We start from the raw sequence: 17,220 nt of genomic DNA on the forward strand, positions 1-17,220 counted from the left end.
GTCATACGAGTGTCGGACACCAACACATGTCGGACACCGTGACACGCCTGATCATAGATGTGTCCGTGCTTCATAGCTAATGACTAGTACCTACCAACACTGTTTAACATTTTTCTAAAATATAAATAAGGATTAAATATTTTTTCCCTTCAGATATATCAATTTTTAATTTTAGTTTTCTAAAGTAATTTTCTAAATTTTGGTCTTTAAAATTTTCTGTTTTAATTTTAGTCATAATTCCTTATAAAAGTTCTTGCTACATATGCATATTCCAACTTAACATCACTGAAACATTTGCAGAGATTTCACTCTATCATTTGTTTGAAAACTGCACTGAACAAAAAAAATTCAATACACCAAAGACTATGAGGAATCACGCCTGGTGTCCCAAATATGGTGACACACACCAAAAACTCCACAACTGATTTTATTTTCCTTTCTTCTTTCCTCTCCTTCATCACCATTTTCATCAAAACCTAGAAACTCAAAATCCATAAACCTAAAACCCAAGTATCTTATGTATTTTAAATATAAAAAAAAACAAACTTAATTTTCAAAATAACATCACAGTATCGATAAAAGCTATTTATCTAAAATAACATTACAACACCGATAAAAGTTGTTTATCTAAAATAACATTACAACACCAAAATAATATTACAGTACAAACAATAGAAACAACTTGATGTTCCATTAATTTGGTCGACTTAATGAGGTTTTTGCGGTTTGCGATTCAGTAAAAAAGTCATCCAAATACATCCAAACCAAATGCGATTTTTGCGATTTTCAGTTTAATTTGATTCAATTTACAATTTTACTTTTGTATTGGTTCAGATACGATCACCCCAAGCAACAACCAATAAGTCAAAACCGAAGCCCAAATTTCAAACCCAAAAATCCCGCCGGCGGTTGTAGTAGAAGGAAGGAAACAAAAATGGGTGAAGAAAAACATGACACTATAAAAACAATAAACTAAAGTATATGTTGAAAATTCAAAGAAAATAATTTGGTATCTCAATTCCTTCAATTTCCTTTTAATTATGGGACCAAAATAAAATTAATATACATATTAAGAGATTAAATATCTAATTTAGCCAATTTTTTACTATAAGATAAATTAAATATTAATTTTTTAAAAATTAAACGTTCAAATAAAAGTAACTGAAATCTAGACTTAAAAATCAAATTTTAAATTCATTTATTGTAAAATAGATTTTATAATATTTTAAATACGCATGCAAAAAATTATTTAAAAATACATATTGAATCAAAAACATAAACTAAAAATTAAGTGCAAACTAATTTTGTATAAACTATAAAAATAAAATTTAAACGAAAGACAAATAACATACTCTGTTTCAAAAAAAAAGTAATCTATAAATTTATTTGTTGCATTATTGGATGATGGCGGTGTTCACACGTATTGTAATGTATGCCTTACAAAAGACATAAACTTCTAAGCATGGTCCATACTTAAAATAGCAAAACTTAAAAGGAGAAAAATGAAAGTCATCTCATATTAATGACCATAAAACCTAATAATAAATACTTTTTTTCCTTCTAAATTTCTATCGCAAATAATAATGCAAATGCTAGACACTATATAATAATTGGATCCTCTCCTGCACTTTGTGTCCAATTCTCTCTTCTGCTTCGAATTCATCGATTGTTGGTAAACTAAGGAAAAATATAATATGTAGATCGAAGAGAAAAATAAACTAGTGAATGACTAAGATGTGACCAATTTTTTTTTCTACCCCTATATCCTATATTTATCTCTTTATCCCCGACATATTTTAAAATACTCTCATTCTACCCTTATATTAAAGTGTGTTGGTATGTTAAAAATATGCTGATATGTTAGTTAAAGTGTGTTGGTATATTAAAAGTGTGCTGATATGTTAATTAAAGTGTGCTGCTATGTTAAAAGTGTACTGATATGTTAAAATTGCATCAAAAGTGTCATGATATGTTAAAATTACATTTATCTAACATATTTATTGGAAGACTTTTTATATCCTTCGTTGTAATTTCACTAAAAAAAAAAAAGATAAATACAAATAAAAATCAATGGACCCGTGCGAATGCACGAGTCTTTAAACTAGTATGTTATAAACGTAAAACTTAAATGATCAATTTATTACTTAAAAAATTTAAAATTTAAAGAACCTATTTATTACAAATATAAAACTTAAAAGACACAATGCATTTTACTTATAAAAAACAAGTTAATTCAACAAATTATAAACAAAATAGATTACTTGCTCAATGAATTAAAAAATGGTTTGCATCTTATAGGACAGAAGAGAATAATACTATTGATCACTGAGCTGGAGTAAATCTTGGATGCATGTGCTATAATAGTATAAAATATAAAGGATGCATGTGCAATAATATTTAAGATCTTAAATAATAATTTTTTATAAAATTTTTATAAAAATTTGTAAAGTACACACATTGGAAATTGTAGTATTTTAACTTTTGAATAATTTTTTTTTAAAACGAAGATGCTTAAAGAGTGTCCCGGGGATACTCGTTAACATTAAATGTGTTATAGTAGTATACTCCGTATAAAATATAGGGTCATAATAAACAATATTTTTGGGACACTTGTTAATATATTAAAAAATATATAATGATAAAATTAACGTTAAAAAGATAACCTTTTATATTTTTAAAGTATTGAAAACACACGTTTCAAAATTAAATTTCTTTATTAGTATATTTCACTAATGACTAGTACATATTTTCCTAAAATATAAATAAGGATTAAATATTTTTTCCCTTGAGATATATCAATTTTTAATTTTAGTTTTCTAAAAGTAATTTTCTAAATTTTGGTCTTTAAAATTTTCTGTTTTTAATTTTAGTCCATAATTCCTTATAAAAGTTCTTGCTACATATGCATATTCCAATTATTATTTGTTTTGATGATATGTCATTGAATTTTTTTAAAAATATCGTTAGTTTATCGATTTAACTAATTAATATTTAATCTTATTAACTTATCTATAAAGTTTAAATTAAATATTAAATTATTTTGTTAATACTTAAAATTTATTATTAATAATATTGCCCAACTTAACATCACTGAAACATTTGCAGAGCTCTCACTCTATCATTTGTTTGAAAACTGCGCTGAACAAAAGAAATTCAATATGGACAAAACTTATATGCATTTCTTTGCTGTTTTTCTTGTTTCTCTCATAAAAAGTAGTTATTTATATTTTTTATTAAAAAAAAAAGGAAAATGTTTTTAAATAAAAGTAATTTCCCTCCATATATTTAGCACAGTAAAAACTGTGTATATGAAACTGTACATAAGTTTGTTCCATTCAATACACCAAAGACTATGAGGAATCACGCCTGGTGTCCCAAGGTGATCACACACCAAAGACTCCACAACTGATTTTATTTTCCTTTCTTCTTTCCTCTCCTTCATCACAATTTTCATCAAAACCTAGAAACTCAAAATCCATAAACCTAAAACCCAAGTATCTTATGTAATTTAAATATAAAAAAAAAACTTAATTTTCAAAATAACATCACAGTATCGATAAAAGCTATTTATCTAAAATAACATTACAACACCGATAAAAATTGTTTATCTAAAATAACATTACAACACCAAAATAATATTACAGTACAAACAATAAAAACAACTTGATCGATGTTCCATTAATTTGGTCGACTTAATGAGGTTTTTGCAGTATCCGTAGTTTTTGCGATTTGCGGTATACGATTCAATAAGAAAGTCATTCAAACCAAATGCGATTTTCAGTTTAATTTGATTCAATTTGCAATTTTACTTTTGTATTGGTTCAGATACGATCACCCCTACCAACAACCAATAAGTCAAAACCGAAGCTCAAATTTCAAACCCAAAAATCCCGCTGGCGGTTGTAGTAGAAGGAAGGAAACAAAAATGGGTGAAGAAAAACATGACAGTATAAAAACAATAAACTACAGTATATGTTGAAAATTCAAAGAAAATAATTTGGTATCTCAATTCCTTTAATTTCCTTTTAATTATGGGACCAAAATAAAATTAATATACATATTAAGAGATTAAATATCTAATTTAGCCAATTTTTTACTATAAGATAAATTAAATATTATTTTTTTTAAAATTAAACGTTCAAACTAAAAGTAACTGAAATCTAGACTTAAAAATCAAATTTTAAATTCATTTATTGTAAAATAGATTTTATAATATTTTAAATATGCATGCAAAAAATTATTTAAAAATACATATTGAATCAAAAACATAAACTAAAAATTAAGTGCAAACTAATTTTGTATAATAAACTATAAAAATAAAATTTAAACGAAAGACAAATAACATACTCTGTTTCAAAAAAAAAATCTATAAATTTATTTGTTGCATTATTGGATGATGGCGGTGTTCACACGTATTGTACTGTATGCCTTACAAAAGACATCAACTTCTAAGCATGGTCCATACTTAAAATAGCAAAACTTAAAAGGAGAAAAATGAAAGTCATCTCTATATTAATGACCATAAAACCTAATAATAAATTTATATATTTTTTTTTTCTTCTAAACTTCTATCGCAAATAATAATGCAAATGCTAGACACTATATAAGAATTGGATTCTCTCATGCACTTTGTGTCCAACTCTCTCTTCTGCTTCGAATTCATCGATTGTTGGTAAACTAAGGAAAAATATAATATGCAGATCGAAGAGAAAAATAAACTAGAGAAATATTATTCAATCTATAACACATGTCAGGGATATTTATAATAGGATTCATCACCATATTATTAGTTTACAAAGCTCGTCATTTCAAGGTGATTGTCTGACGATGAACGAGGAGTATCCGTCTTTTCGAATTTTCGGTGACATGCCATATTTAAGGGAATGGGAGGATCTGTGAATGCTCCTGTAGAGATTTTATCAAAGATGACTTTGTTAGCTGCCTCTGTGTAATGACCCCCATCCCATATCACTCTTGTAGAAGGATTTTTGCATGAACTCACAACATGTTTTGTACCATTTATGTTTATGAATTCTCCACATTTATTATTAATATTCCAGTTATGCTTCCCTCCATAGCCGCAACATGTCACAAATGGAAGCTCAAATCCTGTGTTAATGAAGCCTTCAAATTAACAATATATATACATTATTGTACGTAATTTTAGATCTGTCGTGACTTTATTAAAATCATGGTTAGTCACCGTGATTTAGGCAAAAAAATATGTTTTGAGATTTCAACAAAATCACGATGTAACCATATAGATTTGTCGAACTCACAAGCAATCTAAATATATACTAATTTTAAAATGAGATCATTGTAATTTTGCTCACCATATTTTTTTGGATTTTGAAAAAGTAAATACTTAGCAGAGTAAATATCTACATATGTGATTGCAGCAAGAGGAAGATTTTGTCGAAGTTGAGTTAATGCTTCCTTCAACTTTAAATTAAAATACTGAGATATTTCATTGAATTGCTTTGCACAACCATATCTGTCCTTTATAGCAGATGGATTATTAGTCAGAGTTATAGGAAGACATCCATGTGGTCCTGTGTTGTGTATCCAAAATGCTTTTGCCCCTAAGTTGTATATGTTCTAAATAACCAACAAATATCATCAAATTTGAACAAGAAATTGAGAAGAAATAAGCAAATTAGAAAATCATGGTAGACTATGAAATTGGCATTGGAAAGATATAATATCGGTTATAGAATTATTTTTTTGTTTGTTTTTGTGGTACACGATTAAGGGAAATTCTACAATGTTACTTTTATAATTGGCCTATGACAAACACTTAGGTATCGTTTGACCTATGTGGCACATGCATTTGTGCCGCCCCTAGTTTTTAATATATTATTATATGCTAAATTTTTACATCAAACATATTATACTAGCGTGCCTTTATAATGGAGCAAATAACCTTTTTGGTGTCTGTATCTCGATATCACATTCGTCTTTGAATGTATTGAAATTGAAATTAGGTCCACAAGTTTGTTTTTAGGTAGTCATTCTGGTCTTTATTAAGTTTTTACTTCAAATTAATATATTCAAACCGAGCCACAAACACCTTTATTTATTCATATATAATTTATCAAAGAAGCGTGTTCAATACCTTGATATTCTCTATAAACTCGTTTACTAGATCCGGCACAGTAGCATTGACTTGTTCTATAGTCGCATTATTACCCAACCCAACAGCAAGATCACATTGACCAATATCAAATGTGTATAAGGCTTTGGAGAAATAATCTTCTTTGGGCATCAGTGTTGCAAATACACCTCCTAACATGAAAAATTTGAAAATCAGAAAGGAAAAAAAAAACTCAATTCGTGTTCCTGATTAAAATCACAATCACCATAAGATATATTTAATAAAATTAAAAAACAAAAAAAAGTAAAAATATTTACCTTGATCTCTAATGAATTTTGTGTTGGGTATGAAATCTCGAAATTGCTTGTATTGAATTATAAAGGAGAATGGACTAAACCTTCTTTCAGGTAAAATATTATCTGAGTTTATAATTGTTGATCCTGCTATTGCAAAGTTTGCACCATGTGTGAAGTTGGACCCAAGAGAATTAAGATATGGACTCAAATAGGGAAGTCCAAAACTTTGTGCTGAAAATATTAATTACAAAATTATACAAGTTAAAATTAAGAATAAAATATTTAAAAAATATATCAATAATCTTTCATCGATGTAAAATTATGTGTGTTTGTTTTTGGGTTTTTTAAATGAAAAATATTAACATTATTATTTTTTTACTTTCACCACAGTTTAATCTGGTTTGGGGTCAGTTCTGACATCAAATGATTTCAGCCCTCTCCCGATTGCAGTTGTGAAAAATCGAACCGTGATCTTCCTACCAAGTTCAGCGTCAATCACCATCGTTGAACCAACTAACGATTTATTACTTTTTATACTAGAGGTGGAATCAAATTATTGACTTATTTATGACTTTTTATTCATTATCTCTTACACCTCAACTTGGGTGTAATTGTACCGGTTTGGACCGGTTTTGAGTGAATCTATGTCCGAACCAATGAACCCTCTATTGGTTCGGTTTTTAGTGTTTTTCAAAAACGAATATGAACCAAACTCGTCGGTTTGTTTCGGATACTTTGATCGGTTTTATATCGCATTTTTTCTGATGCATTATTTCCAATGTATTTCCATGCTATTATGTTTTTTCCCGATATACAACAAATACAAAATACATCTCTTTTACCATAAATTCATCAAATACATAAAACAACCATATTAAAATCAAATCCAAAATACAATTCTCATAAGTTCATCAAATACATAATACAACCATTAAGTTCATAATAGTTCATCAAATATAAAATACAACCATATTGAAATAAAGTTAATAAGTTCATCAAACATAAAATGCATAATACAACCATAAGAGTGAAGAGAGCTGCGGCTGTGTTTTTGTGTTAGAGTTTTGTTAAGTTTATAAGTTAGGGTTTTGTTAGAAGAAGTAAAGTGATGAGTGAGCAGATTTTATAATAGATCTGGTTCGGTTTGTCCAATGGATCTTAAAAATGTAACCGAGAACCAAACCAAACCACATCGGTTTTCAATTGGTTCGATTCGGTTTTAAATCCGAACCATAAAAATTGATTATTTTTTGTTTGAATTGGTTTGAATCGTCGGTTCAATTGGATTTTTCTGATCCGCTTACACCCCTACCTGAACTATCAAACATTTCTTATCTTATATCTCCTAAAAGAAGAAAGTTTATTAATTAGTATGTTTGATGTTTTAGAAGAAATTTAAAAATCAAGGGTGGCATTTAGCCTGGTCTAGTAACGTTTTTCCCCACCATGGTCAAGTTAACTTTTAATCATCTGATCAAATAGAAAACACAATTTTACAATAGTTGCAGCAACACTTGATTATTTTCACCCACCCACTACAACCCATCTTCCTTCTTTGTCCAACCATTACCATCAACCTCAAGACCCATATTCAAACTTTCAAACTAATCTTCCACAAATATATCTAAAATTTATGCAAGATAAACTAATATCCAATATTATAGAAATTAAACAAGAAGCCCCTTGTTTCAATCTCGAACTCACAAGTCATAAACATAAAACCTCCCAATTTTACTGTTTCCAAAAAATAAATCTTATAGTAATTAAATTTCAATAAACTCGGATCTATGATTCATACAAGTTTTACGTTTGAGACGTTGATTTTATTTTATTTTTGGGTTTCTTTCTTGAGAAACGGTAGCATTGAGATTAAAATATTCCCAACGGAGGAAGAACAATCATGGATTATTTTCCGTTCTCAGCAAAAGACACAAGAGTGAAGGAGATGGATGGTAGTGAACTGAAAGATAATGTGAAAACAATTTAATGTTGACAGACTACAATAAATTTGTGTTCTATAGTTAATCCAATGGTTAGAAATCAACTAGACCATGATGGACAAATTTATCACTTCCCCATACTAAATGCTGCATACTTGACAAAAATAAAATAAAATCAAGTCGATGTTTCAAAAAGAGAGAAGCATTGAAGCCACTAAGTCTAGTTTAGTAGAAAAAGGTTTGAGTAACATGTTAGAGATTCTGAATTTGATCATCAGTTTTATTGTAAAATGATAAGTATTTCTCTCACTAAATCTATCAGTATTCATATCTTTCAGCTGCACTATGCAATTAATGCAAGGGATCCATCCACACAAATAGTCTTCTTTCTATATTTCTCTCCACTATTAAAACTGATATTAAAGGTTCGTGCTTAATTGACCTTTTATAAAAAGTGATTATTAACCTCCCGAACTTAGTTCAGTTGACAAGGCATTGCATTATATATGCAGGGGTCGGTCATCTTACTTATCAACTTTTAGAGTTGAATTTCTAACTACTATACTACTTGACAAAACAAAAAATGATTATTAACAAAATAAAGCATTAGATTAGATATTTTAATGGAAAATCAATAGAGAAAGAAACAATATTATTACCAATGAAATCAATAATGATTCTGCCGTCAGAATATCTTCCAGTTGATCTATTAAAATAAGTCTCTCCATATGGCAATGGCAGTGCTTCAAAGGCAGCAGCTGATCCACCAGTATCAACGTTTGAAGAACCAAAGTTGAAGATGGCAGGAAAATCACAACTCTTTGTAGCAAATATTGGGGAAGTATTACTACATAATAAAATAAGCACAATGAAAGACACGAAAAGTGTCATGTGCCTAAGAAACTCAATTTGAGACATGAACAATTTCATGATGAAGCACCAAGGATACAAAGATATGATTGTAATATGCTTATCAAAAACTTTAGTTTATAGCTAATTATTTAGTACTATCTCTCCTTTTTAAAAGAAACTGTTTGTTTGTTTTTATTCATAATTGTTTAATGTATTTAATTTACATCATAGATAGATTAAATATATCAAAATTTCTATAAATTTAAAAATTATTCGCTCTAGTTCTACTTATAAGCAAAAAAAATTATATTTTAGATTCATTGAATAATAAAAATTTATAAAGATCGTACACACTATAATTTATTCCAAAATTTATAGAGATCGTATAAAATCATGCGTGCTGTCCAAATATCGAGACATACAGCATTATTGCATATTATAATATCAGAGCATCCAAAGAGAAATGCTAGTGGGTGCGTGGCCACAAGAAACATGACAAGGTTTGCTGCATTATTTGTTTTTTTTTTTGTTGAGAGTCTATTTTTATTATTAGTCTGGAAACTCTAAATACTCGAAGACAACCCAGCAATATTTAAAGAGTGTCGAAAGACGTAAATATTATAAAAATACAGATAGTTTTGTTTCATAAATTTAAACTACAACCAAACATAGAAAATATCACATGCTAAACTTAATTTAGAAAATATATCACTTATTTAAAATAGAATTCAATCTCAAAGGACCCACACTAGAGACATGACAAGCACGAGACTTATTTGCTGCATTATTGGATGATGGCGGAGTTCACACGGATTGTTCTTATGTTTAATCAAGTGGTTACGAAGTTTGAGTAATATGTTAAAGGTCTTAGAAGTGGTCTATAGCTCTATCGTTAACACACAAAAAATGTCAACTTTTAAGTATGATACTCACTCTGTTTTTTATTATACGAACTTTTAAAAAATATCATATATATTAGATTTTTCTTTATAAAAGATATTCGGAAAAATTGTTAGAATAATAAATTTGTTTCAAAAGTATACGACTATTACTGATTTTGTATATAAAATTGTTCAAGTAATAAATTTATTTTAAAAGTATATGACTAAATTATCTTTTGTATTTCAAGACAAAATGATAACACTAGAATACGCACTCATGACTCATGTCAAGCACAGGTAAAAATGTGACTATATAAAAAATAATAGCTTCATTTTGAATATGTCAACAAACAATATTCAATAAACATTGTCATGTTATAAACTTAAATGTCGTATCATTAAAAAATTAATCAGAATTCTAAAACAAGAATTTAATTTGAGATCTAAAAATCAGTTATTAAAATAGAAAGGACCAATTTTATTTTTTTTTATAAACATACTTTATTTATATAAAAATATTCAATTTTTTATTTTTACAATTTTATCTTTTAAGATAAAGAAATTTTTGTTTTATCAAAATAGGTGTAAAAAAAATCAATAGTATGAACCCCAAAAATTTCAATAATTGCTTCTCTCAAGGCTTCATCACCCGTAGGTTCTTCCCATGAACCAACAACAACATCATTATTCTTGTTTTTCTTCTTCTTCTTTTTAAGAGAACACTAAAAAAAAACCTCATATATTGAGAGTCTATCATAAAACTATATTCTTTATTTAATCTAATCAAATGGTTAAAATTGATTGGACTATATGGTGGGATAGTTTATTACTTCGTCGTACTAAATGTCATAAGAAATCAAATCTTGAACCAAATAGTGAATTTCATTATGGTAAAATTTACCATTTAATTTTATGCTGCTCTTTGTATTTATTTTAGTAAATTTCATTATCTTAGTGAAGCATCGCGTCATGGTTTAATTTGCTGACAGGTCTCACGAGGAAGTAAAATTTACGAGTTTAAATTTATAGGGGCGAAATGGAATTTATTTTTACAAGAACTAAAATTTAAATTCGCCAATTTTATAGGGACTAAAAATACTTTTTACTAATTAAAAAAAAAATAGAAACAACTATCAAACGTCTCTCTCGGATTGGAGTTGGAATTTACCACTAATTCATCAAGTTCAATTGCAAATATTTTGATTTTAATTCATTTGTCTTTTTACACACCTACAAATGAAATATAATAAATAATTAATAATTAAATTCAACACACAATATCACTGACAAAATTATAATAAAAAACTCAAATTTTGTGATTACTTACCGATAAAAAATATGCATCATATATTCATCTCAAAATAGATTGTCATGATTTAAAATTTAAGTATATATTTGCAAGAAAATAGTATATGAGAATAAGAAATAAGAAAACAAAAAATAATATAAAAAATTGTGTAGTGAATTGAACAAATTAACATATAAAACCAAATAAAAAACATAAATATAAGTCTGAAAGAATTGAAGTATGATTTCGTCAAAAAAGAAAAAGAATTGAAATATGAGAATATAGTACATGTTCAGTATAGACATAAACTCATATAGTTGAGCACAATTAAAAATTGACATATACATTCAATATTTGGATAGTCACAAAGAAAACTAAAATTCACACGACAAGAAGGGGAAAAAAATTAATATTAAATAATTTATATATTAGTAAGATGCATGTAGTATTTATGTTGGAAATTTGATTTAATGCAGTTGGACTACATGCAGTCAGTGATTCAGAATTATCCGATTAAGAGTAGGCGGTTGAGATCTTAATATAGTTTTCTATTTTTGTTTAATATAAAATCCTGAAATAACAACTGGGTCGTCTGATCAAAATTGGAAGACTTGAAATCTATTGACTGCATGACGGCAGTGCCTTTCGACTGCATAGATCGGGATCCTTTATATTGATAGATAGACTTCTATTGGATAATAGATTAAAAAAGCCCAAAGATTAAAAAGACACAACTAAACAATTGAATAAAGTCCAATTCACAATATAAATATTACCTCTTACTAATATCTAAATTATTTAATTAGCTATAATCTAATCCACTATCATTATTCAATTTATACCATATGTCAGATAAATTTTTAAATTGATAATAGGGTTCACCTCATTTTTAGTTTACAAGCTTCCCATTTTAAGGGAATTTTTGTTGACATGCCATATTTAGGGGAATGGGAGGATCTGTGAAAGCTCCAGTAGAAATTTGATCAAAGACGATTTTGTTAGCTGCCTCCGTATAATGGGTTCCATCCCATACCACTCTAGTTGATGGATTTCGACACGAACCCACAACATTTTTTGTACCATTTATGTTTATGGTTTCTCCACATCTATTACGAATGTTATAGTTGTACTTCCCTCCATAGCCACAACATGCAACAAATGGTAGCTCAAATCCTACATGTTAATGAAGCTTTCAAATTAATAACATATATACATTATAATACATAGGTTTGGATTCGTAGACATTATCAGAATCATCATGGTGAGACACCATGGTTTTAATAAAAGTTGTACTTTGGAGCTTTAAAAAAATCACGGTATGACCATAATTTTGTCGAACACACGGTCAATCTAAATATATATACACTAACTTAAATATGGGATCATCTTGATTTTGCTCACCATATTTTTTTGGATTTTGAAAAAGTGAGTACTTAGGTGAGTAGATATCCACATATGTGATTGCAGCAAGAGGAAGATCTTTTCGAAGTTGAGCTAATCCTTCCTTCAACTTGAAATTGAAATACTGAGATACTTCATTGTATTGCTTTGCACAACCATAGCTATCCTTTATTGCGGATGGAAAATTAGCCAAAATTAAAGGAAGGCATCCAATTGGTCCTGTGTTGTGTATCCAAAATGATCTTGCCCCCAAATTGTATATGTTCTAGATCACCAACAAGTTTCATTAAATTAGAACAAGAAACTTAGAAGAAATAAAAAAGTTAGAAATTTATAAGACAATGAAATTATTATTCCGAAGATATAATATTGATTATAAGAAAATTTAACCTGAAAAGCTATTTATGTTAATATATCTCATTTTGGCTTGTTCAAAAAAAAAAAAACAATTTACCAGGAGCGAGTATGAGTTAAGTTTTGGTTCAACAAAAACAAAAATAAATTTATGAAAGAAGGGTGTTCAATACCTTAATATTTTCTATGAAATTGTTTACTATATCGGGTACCGTAGCATTGATTTGTTGTATAGTCGCATTGCTAAAAAAACCACCAGTAAGATCATTTTGACCAATATCAAATGTGTATAAAGCTTTGGAAAAATAATCTTCTTTAGGAGTCAAGGTTGCAAATATACCTCCTGAAAAGAAATTTTCGTAATTAAGAAAAGAAAGGAAAAAAAAAAGTAATTTGTGTGTCCTTAATTAAACTCATAATAATCACCAAAATATGTTTAACCAAAACAAAAAATTCATTGAACTTTTTTTTCTTAATTTACCTTGATTCCTAATGAATTTTGTTTTAGGTATGAAATCTTTGAATTGAATGTATTGAATTGTTAGGGAAAATGGACTAAACATTCCATGAGGTATAATACTGTTGGGGATTTTGATTGTTGATCCTGCTGTTGCAAAGTTTGCACCATGTGTGAAGTTTGATCCAAGAGAATTAAGATATGAGTTAAGATAGGGAAGTCCAAAACTCTGTGCTGAAATTACAAAATTTTACAAGTTAAAATTAAGAATTAAATTCTTTCAAAAACATAACAAATATCTCCTACTATAGGGAAAATTTTCATATGGGACGGAAATTTTCTCGCATGATAGTACAAAAAATTTCATTAACTAGTACATATGATTTTAAGGGAATTTTTGTTGACATGCCATGTTTAGGGGAATGGGAGGATCTGTGAAAGCTCCAGTAGAAATTTGATCAAATACAATTTTGTTAGCTGCCTCCGTATAATGGGTTTCATCCCATACCACTCTAGTTGATGGATTTCGACACGAACCCACAACATTTTTTGTACCATTTATGTTTATGAATTCTCCACATTTATTATTAATATTCCAGTTATGCTTCCCCCCATTGCGACGAAATTGCCTGGCGCAATTTGTTAAGAATGGAATTTTATCTTTCGTCACAATTTCGAGACGGAATCTAGGACATAATGTAATTATTTGTTGTAACACAATGATTAATTACGTCCCAATATTGCGACATAATTGTTTAATTCCTTTCCCGTATTGCGACAATTCTATCCCAATAAGGAGACAAATTTTATGACAGACATTATTTAATTTAATTTTTATTTATTTTTTAAACAGAATATTCCATCACAAAATTGTGTCTTGATATTTCTTGTGACTTTTCCTCTATAATGATTATTAATTAGTTAACATATTTTTTGTTTTTGGGGGAAAAAATGCTACATATAGTGAGTAAGGGCCTAGTTGAAAAATAATGGAGCGTATAATAAATATCATATGTACTAGTTGGAAAAATTGTGTAACATCCGTATATATGTTAATAAGGACTCATTCAAAGTTTGATTATGGAACTCATTTCTGTACAGTACTGCTTCACAAATGAAGCCTATACTTCGTACAATACATGTTGACCAACATCAACATTTATCATTTGTCTGACTAGGAGGGACAATGACAACCTACATATTTAGGAGTTTTATTTGCAATACTATCCAATTATCAATTATTGCAAATTATTGTTGAAGTTGAGGCAGCTGATTAATTAATTGTGTTGATTTTATAATAATAATAAAATATGAGATTAATTGATAGTATACTATAAAACTTGTTTATATATACATCTAATGAAATCAGATCATATGTATAGTGTCACTTTATAAGATTGTTCTTAATCTCAAATGTCTATACATGTGTAAAATGTAAAATGATAATAATAATTTGATTAGTGGAGTAGTTAGATATATTGAAATACAACAAATAAGAATATATTAGTGGAAATAATAATAATAATAATAATAATAATAATTACGCTTTAATGCATTTTTGATCCCCCTATTTTGAAAAACATGAACTTTTGATCCCCTATTTTAAAAAATCTGAACTTTTGATCCTCCTATTTTAAAAGTCAACTTTTTGATTCCCTATTTTGAAAAACCTGAGTTTTAATCCCCTATTTTATTTTTTTTTGAATTTTAGTCCCCCAACTCAATTTGGTAAGATTTTTGCTGATGTGTCAAACTCATTAATGTCATGACATTTTTCATGTTGATAAAACATTTTCATGTCATTAATTTTTTTTAAATCAAATATTTTAAAAATGTTAAAATAATAAAATAATTAATGATAATTAAAAAAAATAATAAACCTCTTTACATTATATAATAATAATTAAAATAAAGCTCTTTACATTATTATATAGCTAAAAATCAGTAAATTACTCAAAAAAGTCAGAAAAACAAACGTTGATTCCAAATCATGACACCCTAAGAAATCAAAAACACAAATAATCACACTCGTTACTTTTTTTTAGTTAATTTTACTATTTTTTTAAATTATTATTAATTAATTAATTTATTGTTTAATACTTTGTCATCATGGACACTGTCACGTCAATAATGAGTTTGACACATCAGCAAAAATTTGACCAAATTGAGTTCGGGGACTAAAATTCAGAAAAATCTAAAATGGGGATCAAAACTTCAGGTTTTTCAAAATAGGAGGATCAAAAAGTTGGCTTTTAAATTAGGGGGATCAAAACTTCAGATTTTTCAAAATAGAGAGTCAAAAAGTTAGCTTTTAAAATAGGGAGATCAAAAGTTCATATTTTTCAAAATAGGGGGTCAAAAGTGCATTAAAGCCTAATAATTAATATTTCATTAATATTTTATAGTGACAATTATTTTAAGATAGAAATGTTGAAAATATAACATTTTTATGAGACGACGGAAGAAGTAGAAAAACAAACATATACATTTTTAGATGAAGTAGTCAAAATTATTGCATTAATAATAATTGTGAACAATTTAATTTCAATTTCGGCTCTATCCCAAAGTAAAAGCTTTGAAAATAAATATGTTTTTCATTTAGAAGTTCAGAGCTACTAGAATGTATTTTTTTTTTAAACATTTCTACGGTGCAACTTAAACTTCTATGACAAATATGATATATTGTGCGTGAGATTATAAATTTATAAGATTATGATTGTCTATAGTAAAGATTCCACACAGTTTCATACGCTAATCAAATCAGATGGCTGAAAGCTATAACTATGTTACGCAGTTACAACAGAATTTGCATAAAATCCAATTCCGTACGATTTCTCTCACTAGTTCGAATTCTAACGGCTTCCACCGGTACTGAATATGCAACTGTTGTAAGGATCCAAACTCATCGTAGTGTGACCATAGTTCTTTATCAAAAGTGTGATATAATTAAAATCTTTGTTTTAGACCATTTTCAAAAGTGATCAACAAAATAAAGCAATAGATATGTTACTATAAAATGAAATAGAGAAAATAAACTTTGGATATTACCTATGAAATCAAGAATGATTCTGCCATCAGAGAACCTTCCAGTTGATCTATGAAAATAAGTCTCTCCATATGGCAACGGCAGTGCTTGGAAGGCAGCAGCCAATCCACCAGTATCAGCATTTGAAGCACCAAAGTTGAAAATGGCTGGAAAATCACAACCCTTTGTAGCAAATATTGGAACAGTAGTAGTTGTACATAAAATAAGCACAGTCAAAGACACAAGTGGTATGTGTCTAAGAAACTCAATTTGAGACATGAAAATTTTCATGATGAAGCATATAGGAATGAATATGATCATAATATGCTTAACAAAAACCTGAATTTATAGCCGATTATTTGAATTCAATGATTACCCTTTTTTGGTTTGACCGAGTACGGTGTATTTTTGTTTGGTTTACCATGAGTGAGAATTGAACCTTTGACCTATAACATACTACTTAAATCTCTCAGTACTAGATCAAAATTAGTGGCTTTTATCTTGCTTTTTTATTACAAGAAAATAAAGATATTCAATCATTCCAATAATTGATAGAGTACATTAGATGCAAATACAAATTTAACATCGCTAAAAATAAAAGGGATGAATCTGCGAACAAACTTACAACATCC

General features: G+C 28.1%; 2 protein-coding genes across 5 annotated transcripts; both read right to left on the reverse strand.

Annotated features, from left to right (window-relative positions):
• Positions 1–4,708: 4,708 nt before the first annotated feature.
• LOC123923719 (esterase-like) lies at positions 4,709–9,361 on the reverse strand. The gene is made up of 5 exons (XM_045976446.1): positions 8,990–9,361; positions 6,412–6,621; positions 6,116–6,285; positions 5,334–5,598; positions 4,709–5,109 (listed from the first exon to the last, which is right to left on the reverse strand). The coding sequence occupies exons 1-5, from the start codon at positions 9,258–9,260 to the stop codon at positions 4,787–4,789; spliced, it is 1,239 nt and encodes a 412-aa protein (XP_045832402.1). The 5' UTR covers positions 9,261–9,361; the 3' UTR covers positions 4,709–4,786.
• A 1,918-nt stretch (positions 9,362–11,279) lies between these two features.
• Positions 11,280–16,897, reverse strand: LOC123923739 (esterase-like). 4 transcript variants are annotated; one of them, XM_045976468.1, is made up of 6 exons: positions 16,612–16,885; positions 13,588–13,797; positions 13,280–13,449; positions 12,753–13,017; positions 12,234–12,524; positions 11,280–11,293 (listed from the first exon to the last, which is right to left on the reverse strand). In XM_045976468.1, exons 1-5 carry the CDS (start codon positions 16,877–16,879, stop codon positions 12,262–12,264), a joined length of 1,176 nt encoding a protein of 391 aa, XP_045832424.1. In that variant the 5' UTR covers positions 16,880–16,885; the 3' UTR covers positions 11,280–11,293; positions 12,234–12,261. The 4 variants fall into 4 exon arrangements, with proteins under 4 accessions (XP_045832424.1, XP_045832421.1, XP_045832428.1 ...); XM_045976465.1 differs by lacking the exon at positions 11,280–11,293 and having other exon boundaries at positions 12,073–12,524; positions 16,612–16,897; XM_045976472.1 differs by lacking the exon at positions 11,280–11,293 and having other exon boundaries at positions 12,073–12,524; positions 13,280–13,446.
• Between the last annotated feature and the right edge of the window lie 323 nt (positions 16,898–17,220).

The sequence above is a fragment of the Trifolium pratense genome, linkage group LG1 (genome assembly GCF_020283565.1).
Source record: "Trifolium pratense cultivar HEN17-A07 linkage group LG1, ARS_RC_1.1, whole genome shotgun sequence".
In the NCBI taxonomy this organism is placed as follows: Eukaryota; Viridiplantae; Streptophyta; class Magnoliopsida; order Fabales; family Fabaceae; genus Trifolium; species Trifolium pratense.